The sequence below is a fragment of the Nesoenas mayeri genome (assembly GCF_963082525.1).
Source record: "Nesoenas mayeri genome assembly, chromosome: 1".
Lineage (NCBI taxonomy): Eukaryota > Metazoa > Chordata > Aves > Columbiformes > Columbidae > Nesoenas > Nesoenas mayeri.
In genome coordinates this window covers 184,884,464-184,900,301 of record NC_137541.1, presented here as the reverse complement: position 1 = coordinate 184,900,301, position 15,838 = coordinate 184,884,464, and the positions used below count along the sequence as shown (strand labels likewise).

The 15,838-nt window shown below is 42.5% G+C and overlaps 1 protein-coding gene across 1 annotated transcript in view; it reads right to left on the bottom strand.

The window, feature by feature from the left end:
• The window catches only part of FAM124A (family with sequence similarity 124 member A), a gene marked incomplete at both ends in the record, with an annotated part of 45,156 nt that extends 35,147 nt beyond the window's left edge, over positions 1-10,009 (bottom strand). Inside the window, one exon of the mRNA XM_080350729.1 lies at positions 9,951-10,009. Coding sequence (XP_080206855.1) covers positions 9,951-10,009 — 59 coding nt within the window. The remainder of the gene's footprint in view (positions 1-9,950) is intronic.
• Positions 10,010-15,838: the final 5,829 nt, after the last annotated feature.

Below are 15,838 nucleotides of genomic sequence, written 5' to 3'. Positions count from 1 at the left end.
TGACACAATCTGAATTTTCACAATATTAATGAAAAGAAAATCCACCAATACCATCAAATTATTGTAGCTTTTGAAAAAGGTCTGTGCAATGCTGGGTGGAGAGCTGATGATGGGGGCTTGCAGCTCGTGCTCACTCTCTCTCCTTTGTTAAATCCTGGACTCCCAGCCACTTTGATAATGCCAGGGAGCAAGGAAACATCTTTGGCACCTATGGCAGAGACTCCAGGCCATAGAATCATAGAATGTCCTGAGTTGGAAGGGACCCACAAGGATCATGCAGTCAAAATCCTGCCCCTGCATATGACAACCCCACAGTTCACACCATGTGTCTGAGGGCGTTGTTCAGTCTCTTCTTGAACACTGTCAGGTTTGGGGCCGTGACACCTCCCTGTGGAGCCTGTTCCAGTGCCCCACCACCCTCTGGGGGAAGAACCTTTTCCTCGTGTCCAACCTGAACCTCCCCTGGCACATCTTCCTGCCATTCCCTCAGGTTCTGTCACTGGTCACTAAAGAGAAGAGATCAGCGCCTGCTCCTCCTCCTCCCCTTGTGAGGAAGCTGTAGCCGCCATGAGGTCTCCCCTCAGTCTCCTCCAAGCTGAACAAACAAAGTCACTTCAGCTGCTCCTCATACGGCTTCCCCCCTAATGGTCTTTAGCACCCCCTCTCAGTTGCCCCATATATACCTGCTACATAGCACCTCCTCCACAAACAAAATGCTACCCCTCAGCCAACCTCCCACAGGACCTTTGTGTAGCTGGGAAAGGCAGAGGCAGGAATGACATTAGCAGAGAAGGAGACCTTCTTGTTCCTGTTGCTGGGCCATGCACACACTACTGGTCTGGCTCTGGGTGGGGGCCAGCAGGAGTTGATCCTTGAGGCTAGCTAAGTAGTGCTGTGAGGGCCATAAAGCTGCATGGTATTTTTCAGCAGCAAGTCACGCTGGTATCATTTGGCAGCCTGTATATTTGGAAGGGTTTGAAAACTGTGTAATATGTCACTCTTCACAAGCCCAGAGGCAAGCAATATACATCCAGTTGCCTCCAAGCACCCCAAGCAAGGATTCATTTAGTCTGCACTTCTGTATGAAAACAGCCCGCGGCTGTCCATCAATGTATATGTATTCAGCAGTTGGTGGCTAATTCAATATGAATCTGCACTGCTTGTGTTTCAGATAGAAGGGAAACAACATTTTGCCTTTTGCTTACTGCAAGTAGAAGCAGCTTTCTATTACTTCACACTGTTATTTTATTATCCCAAAGTGCTGCAGGCATATTATAGGACATGGAGAATTAATGAGTCCTGAACCGAGGAAGTGGCAGTTTGCATACAGGCAGGACATGAAAAATGAGACAAGAGGAAAAATAAAAAGATGGGGAGTGAGAAAGGAAGAGACAACAGTGTGCTTGGAGACTAATTGCACAGACACATTTTAATCGGCTTTAGAATTGTATTGGGGTTTTTTTGTAATTCTAATATGGTTCAAGCTAATATTTAATTCATGTTTGTTGCATAACTGACATACACAGAATTAAAGAAAAAGGGTAATTAAGCTCAAAGGCTTATGTCAACCTCAGATGATGAAATGAGGATTGTACCTTCTCTAAGCTCCCTCTATAGTCAATAAAATGGAGGTGTGAAGTGTGTCTCTCCCTGGACGTTGTCTAGAGATGAAGCCTACAGAAACCACTTCCCTAATGCAGGACCCTCAGCTACATGCCTAAAACTAAATGGGATGACTATGAGTCTCTCTGTGTGCTCCCAGGGCCAAACCGAATCCCTTTCGTCCTCTCTTCAACTTCTTTCTATCCTAGAATTTATTTGTCTTAAATCTAGTCCTTAAGAACAAAAATAATAGTGTAAGTAAAATCCATAATAATTTCAAATATTGGCACAAACCATTCAGATTCATGACGTGTGCTGGTAAGTGGCTTACAAAATACATTTTTTTTCTTATAGTCAGCTATTTAGGATACTAAATTCTGAAGGTTCTATAAGTCTTTTAATCTTTTTAGACTACTATACACAGTAAACATTCCCTTTGACAAGATCACGTATTATAAAAATTAAGTAACAAGATAAACATCTCCTTGGTCATATAGAGTCTCTGGACATCAAGCAACTTTGTTCCTTCCTATTCTTTCCATCCCTGTTTTAAACACCCCGAGTATCAGTTTCTATCAGTTCCCTTGGAAGAGGATTTTCCCATTAGGATACCTCAAGAGTAAAGCACTCATGGGTTTTAATTGTGACAGACTGGGGCCATACTGGGCCTCAGAGGTTCCAGGCCAATTACATGGTCTTGCAGCAAGCTACTTCCTCTGATAGATATTATAGATAAAAGGAGAGAGACATTCAGGGCAGAGGCTGAACAAATGGAGGACTGTTCCCTTTATAGGCACATAATGAGGAAAAAAAATGATCAAAAAGAGTATTGAAGCAGTGGGAGGTGCTGAAAAGGAGGGCTCATCGCTCAGTCAAAAGACACATCAGTCTGTAAAGAATTTGAGCTCAACAGTCAGGCCACCAGCAAATAGGAGCTGTGAACATGTCAAGAGACATTAAAACAGGAATGTAGAAGCTTGAGATAAATGTGGGACCTCGATTCCCATTAGCGCCATTGAAGGATCAGGACTGTACATTATTGGAGAGTGTAAGATACAAATGTGAGCACAAACGGTCCTGAGCAATCCTCTGAGATCAGCCTGCACTCCTCATTGTTGATGAGTAATACAGAGCCTCAAAACACCCAAGAAAGGGAAATAGACCACTAAATATCAGTAAGTAGCTGCTAGCACAACTTGCAGTTACTGAGTATGGTATACAAAAATACTCTTTGGGTAAGAAGCACAATTGCGTTCCATCTCTGCATCACACAAGCAATGTAACTACACCAGCACCACACTGTGCTTGGGTTACTCTGGCATGCTGATCAGCCATGGCACAGCATCACCTTAACACAGCTACAGCAGTGACATCTACCCTAATAAACAAACGTGCTCAATAGAACCATCTGGGACTGAGGCCAACTGCCATGAAACACTCTGCACCTGTACCATTAAAACCTCTTGCCTTCCAAAACAGACTGGCAAGTGGTCTGCCAGGAACAGTCCCTGGGACGTGAGAACGTGATAAAACAAGTCCCTGGCCCACAGTAAAACACACTCAAAAATCACATGGGGGAGAGCTAGATGGTCCAATCCAAACTGAGGCCATCAATCATTTTAAGTATTCAACAATATGGACAACTCTGTCCAGTGCTCAGGGACACCCCCATATGCTGTTTAACGCACTGGCATGGCTGTAACTATGTTTCCCAGCCAGGCAGCACCTCCACAAGGCAGTCTGCTGTGTAAAACACACATCTCTCAGGTTAATCTAATGCAATACTACACCATGATATGCCCAAGGTCTCAAGTGCCAGGACTCCTTAATCCCCCTAAAAAATGAAACTGTGGAAAGTTTACCAGCTCTTCTGCTGTCTCCACCCTTCACTTACGTAGGACTGATGCAACAGCATCTGCTGGATTCCCATTTCCTTTGCCTTTTCTATCTAGCATTGCTTCAGATTTCACTGTTTCATATTAAGAGCTGTATTTAACAGCTTCTTTGCCTCATAAAGGGCTCCACAGGGCACATGGGAAGATTTTACATCAGCTAAATCACAATGCGTGAGTCGGAAGATTTAGCTTTGTAGCTCTGTCTTGGATTTCTTCTCATCAAATTCCTGTCTGTCACACTACAATCTGCTCCACTAATATCAGTCCAATGCAAATCCATTACCTTCACCATACATCTATCACATTTGGAATATTGTGTCCAGTTCTGGGCCCCTCAGTTCAAGAAGGACAGGGAACTGCTTTCCCTTATGAGGAAAGGCTGAGGGAGCTGGGTCTCTTTAGCTTGGAGAAGAGGAGACTGAGGGGTGACTTCATTAATGTTTATGAATATGTAAAGGGTGAGTGTTACAAGGATGGAGCCAGGCTCTTCTCGGTGACAACCAATGATAGGACAAGGGGCAATGGGTATAAACTGGGACACAGGAGGTTCCATTTAAATTTGAGAAGAAACTTCTTCATGGTGAGAGTAACAGAACACTGGGACAGGCTGCCCAGGTCGGTTGTGGAGTCTCCTACTCTGGAGACATTCAAAACCCACCTGGATGCTTTCCTGTGTAACCTCATCTAGGTGATCCTCCTCTGGCAGGGGGAATTGGACTTTCGAGGTCCCTTCCAATTCCTAACATTCTGTGATTCTGTGATACTTCTACTTCTGTAATCAAGACAACTGCAATGGAATAACTCAGAGCATCTTGTCTTAAAACACCCTACTCTGGATTTCTAGTCGAGGGGTAAAGTCAGAAGATGGGTTCCCATCCCTCAGCTGTAACTACCACATTCAGGAGCTTATTAACAAAAACAGTGCAAGAGGCCCTACGTGAGAGATATCATCATAATCATCATACAATGAGTAACCTTTCAAGACGCATCTGATGGGACAGGACCATACTGTACTTTAGTGAGCATCTGGACTGAGGTGTCACGTACCTGCTTTTCCAAAGCCAGCAGGTGTGTCACCCTGTCAGGGTCCTATCACTCTTAACTAACAACAGAAGCAGCCTTACACCAAACACCTAACATTTGCACTGCAACAGTTAGCTGAGGTGAACCTCGCTGCCTGCTGGGACCCAGCCATCACCAGTGTCAGCCTATACCTCCTGGCCACCAGAATGTGATTTAAAATCTGTCTCAGCATCACTTTTGGTGCCTAGTCCCAGTGCCATATGCTAGCAGATCTGCGTGCCCTGCGGTTAAACCAAACAGATTTGCTCCACCAATTAGATCTGGTTAGAAATGGTGCCTCACCACCAATTTGCAACAAATAGCTCAACATTATAGTATTCAAATGCCAAATCAGAGACAAGTTGTCTAACCTTGGCATGTCTGGAATGATGGATATATAGGAAGTGAAAACCTCAGAAAAAATAAAAAATAAAAAAGAAGAAACCCCAAGGTAAAAACAGGCCTTAAAATAGATTTCAGCAGCAGCGATTTTTATTACTGAGAGTTTCTCATAAATGGATGAAATATGTGACAAAAGACTGACATGTCGTATTGAAGGACTACCGTACAAATGACAAAGTCATAAATGTTGAATCTCTTTAAGCTAGAAACATGTCACATGAAAACAACCTCTCACTCCAATAAACTATTTAACTACTAATTTGTTAATTTAAGCAACCCATTCTGAGGACACATATGAATTACATTTTCTCAAAACTTTCTATTTTAAGTGTGGTACACCGTCTTTTTTATAGGCTGCCTTGTCTCCTATTAGCAATTGTATTTTCTGCTTTAAAGTCTCATGCATTTTACAGAACTGCAACCAAATAAAGAAAAAAAATTCTCTCTACCTAACATATAACATAGGCTCAAATAATTTGTGATTTGCCCAGGGTCACACATGCAGCTACAAGGAAAACCAATAAACAAGTATGGCACAGTAAAAAAACGAACATAATCTCTGCAAAATTAATTTGAGGGATAGAACCACAGGAGAAAATGAAAAGGAGGGAACACCCCCCCTCAATATGACTGTAATCAAACAGTAATGGATTTTGCTAAGCAAATTATAAAAATAGCTGCTGCATGGTACAGCGCCCTAAGCTTCAAGCATCTTTTGTTTGTTTTGCAATAGGCTTCTCTATATTTCATTGAACTGTTCCTTGGCCATTGCCTGCTATCAAGGTATATCAAGTATGATTTTCCTTCTTCTTAAAATTCATCAAATACTCAGCAATTAACTACTGACAAATTCAGTTTGCATCATCAATATTTAGGTTTTAAATTAATTGTACAGAAAACAAAACAAAATAAACAAAACCCCTTGTACTTCAATAATGTCTTCAACTTTCTCTAAAAATATAATTATTTGAAATATAAATGGAAATGTTGCAAGTTCAAATAATTTAAGCAAAAAGTTAAAACTCCTTGAAAGTTTAAATGACTCCTAACAAGGAGAAAAACGAAGGGTTTAGGCAAACTTTCATACTATTAGTAAGCTAATGATTAAAGTGTGAACCCTTTAAGACAGGCTCTCACAGCTGTTTAAAGGAACAAGTGAAGTTCTGCTGGGAATTGTCACATATACTGAAATTTTCATTAATGTCAATTATCTCACTGAAGTGTTATGCTCAGTTAAGGCATGCACACTCGATAAATAGGAGGGAGCATTCCTATAGAAGTAGTCCTTGAACACAGCTAACAGGACCAAATAAATGTTTAGCAATCAAAAATTTAAGACTTTAGGTCTGAGAAACTCCGCATTTTCCACATTCACTATGCGTTACTCGGGCTATCAGTCCTGAACACAATGAATTCAGCTGATGCTTTGCCCTTGACATTAGCGATAGCAAGAATCTCTCTCATTGCTTCAAAATTACATACCTAACAATACCTAAAATTGTTTTAGTTTTTTATCTTGGGAGTTTCAGACTCAAAAAACTTTACTATTCAGAGTAAAGAACAGTGAAATAATGGCATTTGCATGGGTTGTATAACCAAGAAAATTTGAATATTTCTACAAGTCATTTTAGGTAACTTGGTATTATTTTTTTCTAGCTTTTGTTTTGTTTTGTTTTGTTTTTCTTTACAATTTATCTACCATTCTTTAAATATACATATTTATCCTCCCTTCAATTCCTTTCTTCCACTTGTTTTTCCCTGTTTTCTTTCTAATCAAAGACCAAAGAAAGACCATTTACTTCTTCCTAAAATGTCAGGTTTTATAGTACAAATCCACTACTAAAATTATTACCATAGAAAGCTCTCTGTCTCACATTCTTCTGGGCTAAAATATTTCAGTAGCAGATAAAGTAAGGTTTTTATACTAAAAAGCCCAAGAACACATTACCCAAAAAGCCACGGCTTGTACAGGCAAAATCTCTAAGATCAAGGATGGTCAAACTCTTTCAAATCTCATTAATAAACAGCCAATATAAACTAATTGGCTTATATGTTTTACTCCCTTTATTTAGGTACTTGACAACACCAGCTCAATCCATTCTTATTGGATTCAGGAACGCATAATGCACGACTTTTGTTCAGCAGCCTCTTTGCCAACCCCATTTATCGAGGCAAATGCAGTAAGAGGAAGGTATTTTCCAGCAGATTAGGAAAATGAAGGCTTCAAACTGTAACCAGGCTTGCCTGTAGCACAGAGTTTTGCCTGCTCTTGTAGCTGGAAACCACAGCAAAACTTTAAGGAACATATGTCCCATGGAGTACTTGATGTATTAGATTGGTTAGCTGCTATAAGCAGCTTCAGAGGTATGGGCTCCACATAAGAGCTCACACATCATTACATATGATTATCAACATGACAAGGGCTTGCAGCCCTGGATTTACTACAGTCACTTTCCACTATTGTTCCTGGAGTGACAGAAAGGGACCACTTCATGTAGAACTGTTACTGAATTATGCTGTCAGTTGTCTCTCCTTGTACTTTCAGAGGATCATGGCCAAATTTCAAAATAGGTTGGGTTTTGTTGTTGTTGTGTTGTTTAGTTTTTTTGGTTTGTTTTTTTTTACCATTGAATAATTGGAGAAAAAGGGAAACAGCTCAGTTTAGCACTAGCTATGATGGGACTGAAACAAAGCAAAAAGCAGATCTAGTAAAAGGGAAAAGCAAGTGCTGTGAACAGTTGGTTTGGTGAGAAAGCTGAAATATAAACATTGTGAAAGAGACATACGCAACATGTTTATCAGACTAAAGTAGCTGCTAAACAGAACTAAAAATAATAATTGAAATGCAGAGATCCATTGCTTTTCAAAATAAACTTCAGTGCAAAGCACTGCAGTTATTAATTGCCATATGTCATTGTTCAAATTCCTCAGACAGACTCTTCTGCTAACCTACCCCTTCCAGTGCTGAGCCTGGGACAGGGATGCTTCATAAAATCATCAGTTTTAGCACCTCCTCAACACCAGACACAAGCAGCTGTCCTGCTGGTCACTGCGGTCTAAAAGCTAATGTCACCAGCTGGGTCACATCCTTCCAAGAGCCACTCCCAAGGAAATCCCAGCTTTTCTAGTCCAGATAAACACTGCAAACTAAGAGCAATTTGACTCACCAATGATTTTTTGAGCTTTGAACCAGCCATGAATTCACTATTTGTTTGTTTTTGGTTGTTTTTTTTTTTTTTTGTGGTGGTTGTTGTTGTTGTTTTTTGGTTTTGTTTTTGTTTTTTTTTCCCCCCTATTCCCCCAAAATGAATTAAAACCCTGTTATCCCATTATCTGGAAAGAGGCCTGAATTTTTTTCCTTTAAGCTCCCATCACATAAACTACTTTAAAATTCACCCCATTAGGTGTGTCCACAATACTACAACTATATAAACTATATAAGGTGATGGAAAAACTCCTTAACTTCCCAGACCAAAGAAGAGACTTAAAAATTATTTTAATTAATAGTTGAGTGTATAAAAATATCGCCACACTCCATTTCCACCTTTTTTTTTTTAAAAAAAACCTCTTTACAATTTTGTGTTTACAGTTTTGTTATGCTCACAGTCTCATACACTGGTGTGGTGCCCTGATGCAACAGTAGGTGCTATTATTCACCAGTATCAGTCTGAGTTTAGGTACCACCTTTCTCCCTGAACCTCAGCATGTGCTGCCACAGTAGGAAGGAAAAGTCATAGAAAGAACAGGAACACTGTTTGACCTTGTTGCCAAGGGAAGTATCTGTGTATGCGTACACCTTCATGCTCACGCAACAGTCAGACTAGAGACCAAAGGAGATACGCCAGACAAGGAGTTGGGAGAAATACAGTTGGGAAAACAAGGATGGAGGAGAATGAAGACCTAGGAGAGAACAGTGTTAACAGGAGTGGGCAACCTACTTTTGTCCTTCCAGAGTCAGAAAAGGAGCAAAGGCTCAGTGTTGTTCCTGACAAGATGACATGGCAGCAGCATGTGGGACAGGCTGGAAAGCACTTCCCAATCTCTCCCAACGAGATGGGCTGAATGTGGGAGCTGAATGGGGGATCCCACGGAGCACCCTTGCAGCTCCATGATCTCAGGAGAAGTCATTCAATTAACAAACACAACACACCTCCGGCAGCTGGGTCATGAAGTCAGAAAAAAAAGTAATTCTCCTTGCCTCTGATATGACACAGGGTGGACAACTACTGGCGAAGATTAAAGCACTTCACAGAATGGTGCAATGAGTATCATGACAATAGCAAGCCGGTTTCAGGGTGCCTACAAATCTAACCTGCTTTTGTGGCTCTGTGATGGTCCTTCTAAGGAGTCAGCTCTGTCTGCTTGATGTTGTCCAGGTGTCACTGCCACAAGGACAGCACAGGTAGCTGGGTACGCTTCCAGACTATCCTCAACACAAGTTATCCTGGCATACAGGGATGGTGCAGCACCAAGCCCTCACCAATGTGTCTACAGCCCATTAGGCACTGTGCTGGGCCCCACTGCTGAGGCAGCATCATGTGCTTTGGGGCTCAAACTTAAAGCCCATGGCCACGACATCTTAGTATCTTCCTCCCCACGTGTAGAAGGATGATGATGGGGAGCTTTCCCCAACTCAACCGAAGGAGAAGGTAAATTCCCTGGGGCTTTCCAAGCACGGTGATGCCCCGCGGCAGGAGCGTTCCCTGTTTCCCCAGGGGATCGCACAGGATCCCCGGCCCCGGGGTAGTGGGAGGGAAGGAACTATCGGTCTGGGCGGGGTGCGGTCCCGTCTGTGGGAAGGAGGCTCAGCCCGGGACAAGCTGCACCCGCCGCCCCAGCCCCAGCCCCGCCGCTGCCGGGACGCGCTCGGCGGCGGCCGCCGGCAACAAGTGCAGCCGCCGGGCGGACGCTGCGGCCCGGGAGGGAGCTCCCTCCAGCCACGGCCCGGGGAAAAAGGTTAGAGCCCCCTGCCCGGCCACCGCCACTCACCCGCCCGTCTCGGCTCCCGAGTCCACGCAGTCGTCCTCGCCGCCGGGCTGCTTCTCCATGGCGGCGGCAGTGAGGCTCCACGCCCGCGCTCCCGCGGGGGAGCGGCCGCTGCCGCCACCTGCCTCTGCCGCGACCCGCCTCGGCCGCCGCCGCTCCGCCGTGTGCGACAGGCAGCGGCTCCGCCGCCCGGCCCGCCCCGGCCCGCCTGCCCCGGGCTCGGAGCCGCTCCTCCGGCCCGGCCTCCTCACCGCCCGTGGCGGGCGCCGAGCCCCCCTTCCCCTCTCCCGCCGCCCTCCTGCCGCGGGGGAGCCCGGGCGGAGGGAAGGGGGCCGCCCGCCTCGCCCGGGTCTCTGCAAGTGCTCCCGTCCCGCAGAGAAAACCTTCCATCCACGCTTGCCGACAGCCCACTGTGTTTAGGTGGCTTGTATTTTAGAAACTACTTCAGCACCTTCATTTTGTTTTTCCAGTTGGGAGAAGGGCTAAAAGATGCGACACCCCGTTTCCAGTGAAAGTTAAAAGAGCCTATTGGATGGATGTCATCACTATCCATCTGTCTTTGGAGTATATCCTGTCTACAGCCTTTTATTTGAAGTCTTTTGCTATGCTGAGCTTTCTCCAGTCTCCCTTAGTGCTGCCCAGCACTTGCTCATTACATCCAATACAATAATTTTGAAATTACACAGAGAAGTAGGCAGGAGATGGTTTTCCAAGCCCATGAGAATTTCTGTAATGATGGCAAAAAAAATGATGTGATGCAAAAGGCGCATTTTGAATGCTGCCTGTGGAGAAATGCTGATGGAGGAAAGCCTGCCAGTAGCATGGCAGTTGTGTTCAATAACCTGAGAGTGCAGGGAAAAGTTGTGGGTGAGCTACTGTATTCTGTGCATGTCGTGTGAACCTGCCTGTTTTGTTTTCAGAGGTGAACACCTCTCTGTTTCTCCATCACACAAATACAAGTGTTCACCTATATAGGTGTGAACCAAGAGCTCACTCAGCCAAAAAAAAAAATCAGTCTTTCCTTAATCTCTTCAGTTATTCAGACTGTAGCAGAAAACAAGAGAAGGGGACAGAACTGATTTGTCAGCTTGTGTCTCCAAACTGGAAGACCAGCACTTGTGTCTCTTCTGGATCAAGTTAAAATATGGAACTGGGAGGTGGTGGTCGGTGTTCCCCACAATCTAGATATTGTGGGACAACTGAAAAAAATAAATCTACTCCAGAGCTGGCAAACATCTTCTGTTAATGTTTTGTGGAAAAAATATCAGATTTGATGAATTCAGATTTTCTCTTCAAATTGTTCCACCTACCAAATTACTATCAGCTGCAGGAGATGGCCACTTGAAGAAAGCAATCAGAAGTTAAAAAAAAAAAAAAAAAGGTGGAAAAACTCAGTATTTGAAAAATAAGATGGACCATAATGTAAAATAATTCTACACAAGACAATCTTACATTGGCTGAAGAAGCGCTGAACTGGTTTAGTTTGTCACCAGTACTTTTTAAGTTATGTCTACATTGCATGGCATTGATGTCCTTCATTTCAAGATTAATTACGCTTGCCAGTGGTCAATCAGGCTGTATAAAGTAACACAAATTAATAGTAACATCTAGCATTGTTTAACAGGCTCATGCTGGGTGTAGTTCATGCCACTGTTGTCTCTAATAGTGTATGACCCTGGTTCTCTAATCTAGGTGTGTGTAGGATGCTTGTAAAATCAATGGAAAGGAGAATAGCTTGAGAAAAGCTGTCAAGGTGGTCGTAGCATAGTGTAGGAACAGTGAGCAGGCACCAAACCCAGAAATGCTTATTATGAAACTGGTGAGTTCCATCTGCTCTGTCATGGAGAGACACTGGGCTTGTGCACAGTCATGTGGCCTCTTAGCATCACAGGAATTCAGTCCGCTGTGTGTCTCGAGTGATCTTTAGAAGAAACTTTCAGCCTCTACTATTCATCAAGAGTTTGAAAAAAATCATTCTATAGGAAAGTTGATCTTTAATCTGTTTTGAATATCTGGCTAGGTTTGCATGCATGTCATTTTGAAAGCAGTATAAATTTTTCAGTTTATGTGAAGGATTTCACATAGATATTCCCATAAATATAAGGCTTTAGATATGGAATAGGGCCCTTTAATTACAATCCCTCTTCCATCATTTCCCCAGCAAGTTGCTAAATGGTAGTTTGGACAGTATGCCATAGAAATTGCTCATACAGAACAGTCCTGTACAGGTACCTACATAGTAGTTCGGAATGTATGGAAACAAAATCTTCTGTCTCTTGTGACTGGTTAACTGCCATCTAAACCAGTTTACTCACTAAATTAAATGCATGTGATTTCTTTTAGGACCAGGACCAAAATGCTGTTCCTGGCTATGAAAGTAACAGTGGCATAAGCAGGTTCTCAGCTTGCTCATATTTGAATTATCATATTCTGGTAAGAGACATTAACATGTTTTCAGACACAATGTGAGAGATTCATCCAAGTCCAGAGAGTGGAAAACCTGGGACATAAATTCAGTATAGCTTGATTCCCAGCTCCAGACTCTGTTTTGGGAATGGGTAAATATTTATTGTTCATCAGTTGCAATGGCAGTGACGGACTCTGAACCCCAAAAAGGAGGTTTCAGTCATCTGTGTTACCAGAATTGGACAGGCCTTACTGACCCTCTGATTCTTAGTCTACACATGTGCATTTGTTTAGTTAGTGCAACTGTGCTCAAGAGCAGGTCACTTCCATTTGCTTTTCAGTGTGATTTCGAAGTGAAATAAATTGACTCTAGCCACTGTTGAACTGATTTAAGATGTAACCAAACCTCCTTAAATATTTAGAAATAGGTTTAGTTAAGTTGATACATTTCTGTATGTAAAATTTTAGGTGGTCAGCTAATAGATCTTTTCCATCTCTGACTTTTATTATTCTAGTTAGTTATGTTTAAGCACTGGCATATGAGAGGATCTGGAATAGATTTTATGCTGCATTTAAGATTAATTTATTCCATCTGTCCCAGCAAAGGAAAAAAGAAACATATGAAGGAAATATATAATTAAGACAGTAAGTAAAGCTACCGCAAAATCTAGGCTCTCTTATTTATATATTTGCCTCATTTAACTCTGTTTTATTCTGGTCTTTCACATAATTATGGTGAAAAGGAGACTTCTCTGCATTAAATTCCAAGCATTTCAGAGATTTTAATGAATGAGGTGTTAAGTTCAGGCCTTTACTTAGATTTTCTCTGTTACCTATGCTTCACATTATCTCCTCTGTAGGGTTTGTTGAAAAGAGAAAAGTTTTAATTACTTTCTTATGAGGCTGTGATATCAGTTTAAAAATAAGGATAATAGTAAAAATATTCCTAGGTTAAATTTCCTCAATTTTCAAGCCTTTCAATAAATAGCATTTAATAGCAGTGGTCACAAAAACTCAGATACAAAAGTATCAGGAAACATCTTCAAATATGCAAAAAAGTAAAGCAGTCTATTGTCAAAACCAAACACCGAGGGTGTAAAATTAATACTAGTTCTGCAGAATGTTCTCTTACTTCTAGTTGCCTAGGGCCAGATCTAAAATAGGACTCAAGGTACTTAAAGAAGGATGTAAAGTGAATTTTTATGACTGTGTTCAAATCTGTTGTCATAATAAGTCCTATACAGTGGATAATTAGGAGGTATCTGCCTTCCAAAGGAAACTTTCCATGTGGCTGGTGCTGTATGTCTGGATTGTACATGGTTAACTGTTTCAGCTCATATCAGCAAAGTTAAGCATCACTTAACTACAACCTCCAGCTGCTCTTACCTCTGTCCTCACAGAAGCGAACACAGGCAGCAGAACCTCCTTCTCCTCATCCCTCACATAATGGTCTTAGTAACTGAGAACATGGTGTAGGAGAGCGAGAGCTGCAGCCTCGAGCTGAAGAAAGGCAGAGTGGAAAGCTGAAAGATGAACTGCATCAGATCATACATGTGCTAAACCAGAAGAGGAAGCAAAAGCATCAATTTCCCTGATGAATCCACGCCTGGATTCAGATTTCAAACTCCTTTCTGCTCCCTGAGTTCTGCCTGCTGTGATATCAGCTTTCCTGCTCCCACTGTGAGGATGGAGAGCAAGCAGAAGAGTGTGGGTCTGGCTCTCCAGCCCAAAGAGAAGTGAGCAAAAAGAAGTGGCTGTTTTCTTCATTTCCCGTGTGAATATTCTACTGACTCTGGTATCACTTATGGGATATTTCTACCTTCTCCCCTATATTTCTTTCTACACAGTGGCAGAGCTTCACTGTAGGGTAGGGAGAAAGAAGAAGAACATGTCCCTTTTCATGTAGGTGAAATTCTGATGATAAGGGCACTTGATTCTGTTCTTTTCATGCGGCATTTTGGATCTTTCAATTTTTCTGTGCAGTTCCAAAAGAAAAGGGGACAGATGGCACTGCAGTTCCTTCTGACATTATGCTATAAATCAGAGAGTCCTCCTAGTTTTTGAGAGACAGACCATGATCCTAGCTTAGCAAAGAATGCAGTACCATAGAGAAAAAAATGACAAATATGATAAAAGATAGGATTTTTCATTCCCAACTAAAACTTTTCAAAATGGACTACAATCATGCTCTCTCCATCCTCTGCTACCTGACTCTGGAGGCAGAATCTTGCCCCTAATAAGGGGTTCTGGATTCCATTCCTGGCACTTTCCATCGCACTCTAGGTGTTGCAGTGATGAACTTCTCAGTTTACAGGATCTGGCATTTATAGAAAAGGTTTTCTCCTTTAGTGCTCCCAGTGGAAATTAGTACTCTGCAGGTCAAGGCTTTGTGAACATTCACTACTGGACTTAAGACACTGGATTGTGGATTAAAAAAAAATTGAGACAATTGCAGTTTTGGAAGGAGGAACAGAGTTACGGCTTGGCATGTGGTTCAGGCTTCATGCTAGGTCAGCCCGAAACGGCTGACTTTCAAACTGGTGAATGCTGCCAAAATACTTGTGGCAGTTTCTCACATAGACTGTTGAGTTGTTGGTTTTTTCAAGGGTTATGATGAGGTCAGTTTCATTTGTGGTAGGTCTCGAGCCAGACGCCCAACCTCCTAAAATTCTACAATTTTGAGGTAAAATACAACTATGCTATAAAAAGCTGTTTCTTCAAAGCACTGAGGTGAGGGTTTTCAGTGGAGTTTAAGGGAGTTTGGTTCCCAGGTCCCACTCTTTTATGTTTCATTTGAAAACCCTAGCATGCACACTCCTACCAAAGTTCATGGTACAGTGCAGAAAATATGTATTTTATAAGCAAATGGCTCTTTTTTACTTGAATTCTAGTATATTAAAATTTTTATTGAAAACTTCTAGTATTCAGTAACAACTTCTATAAAAACCTGAGTGTTTCGAGTCCATTTCTCTATCATCCTGAAGCCCAGAACTCAGTGGGGGTACAAGTGGGAGCAGAGCTGCACCCCATCTCTATGCAAGCATCTGATTGAAGGCTTGACTAAGTTGAGTGATGGAAAACCCTTTTCAGGGGAAGTCGAGGTGACTCTGCGTTGTGGACTTTAAGGGATTAATCCTGTCCTCACACTGCAAATGATTCCATTTGGATGCATCTTTTCAGTGTATGTAATCAGTGGGTTTGCTGCATGAAGGTGCCAGGATCAGCACCTGGGCTTGGACTTTAGGGCAGTGGCTCTGTGTCAAGCGATGACGAATCAGTTCCCAGGGTATGTGGATGGACTGATGGGTACTGATATCCTAGATAAAATATAAGCAGTGAGCTTTTGCTCCAAACCTTGACCCAGCCCTCACTAGGTTAAGGAACCTAGAAAAGCTCAGCAGTAGTTTGGACAGCCTTGAATATGGAAATCCTGGTGTACAAGGGCTCCATGCCACAGTTATGTGAAGGGATGTGGAGGTCATGCA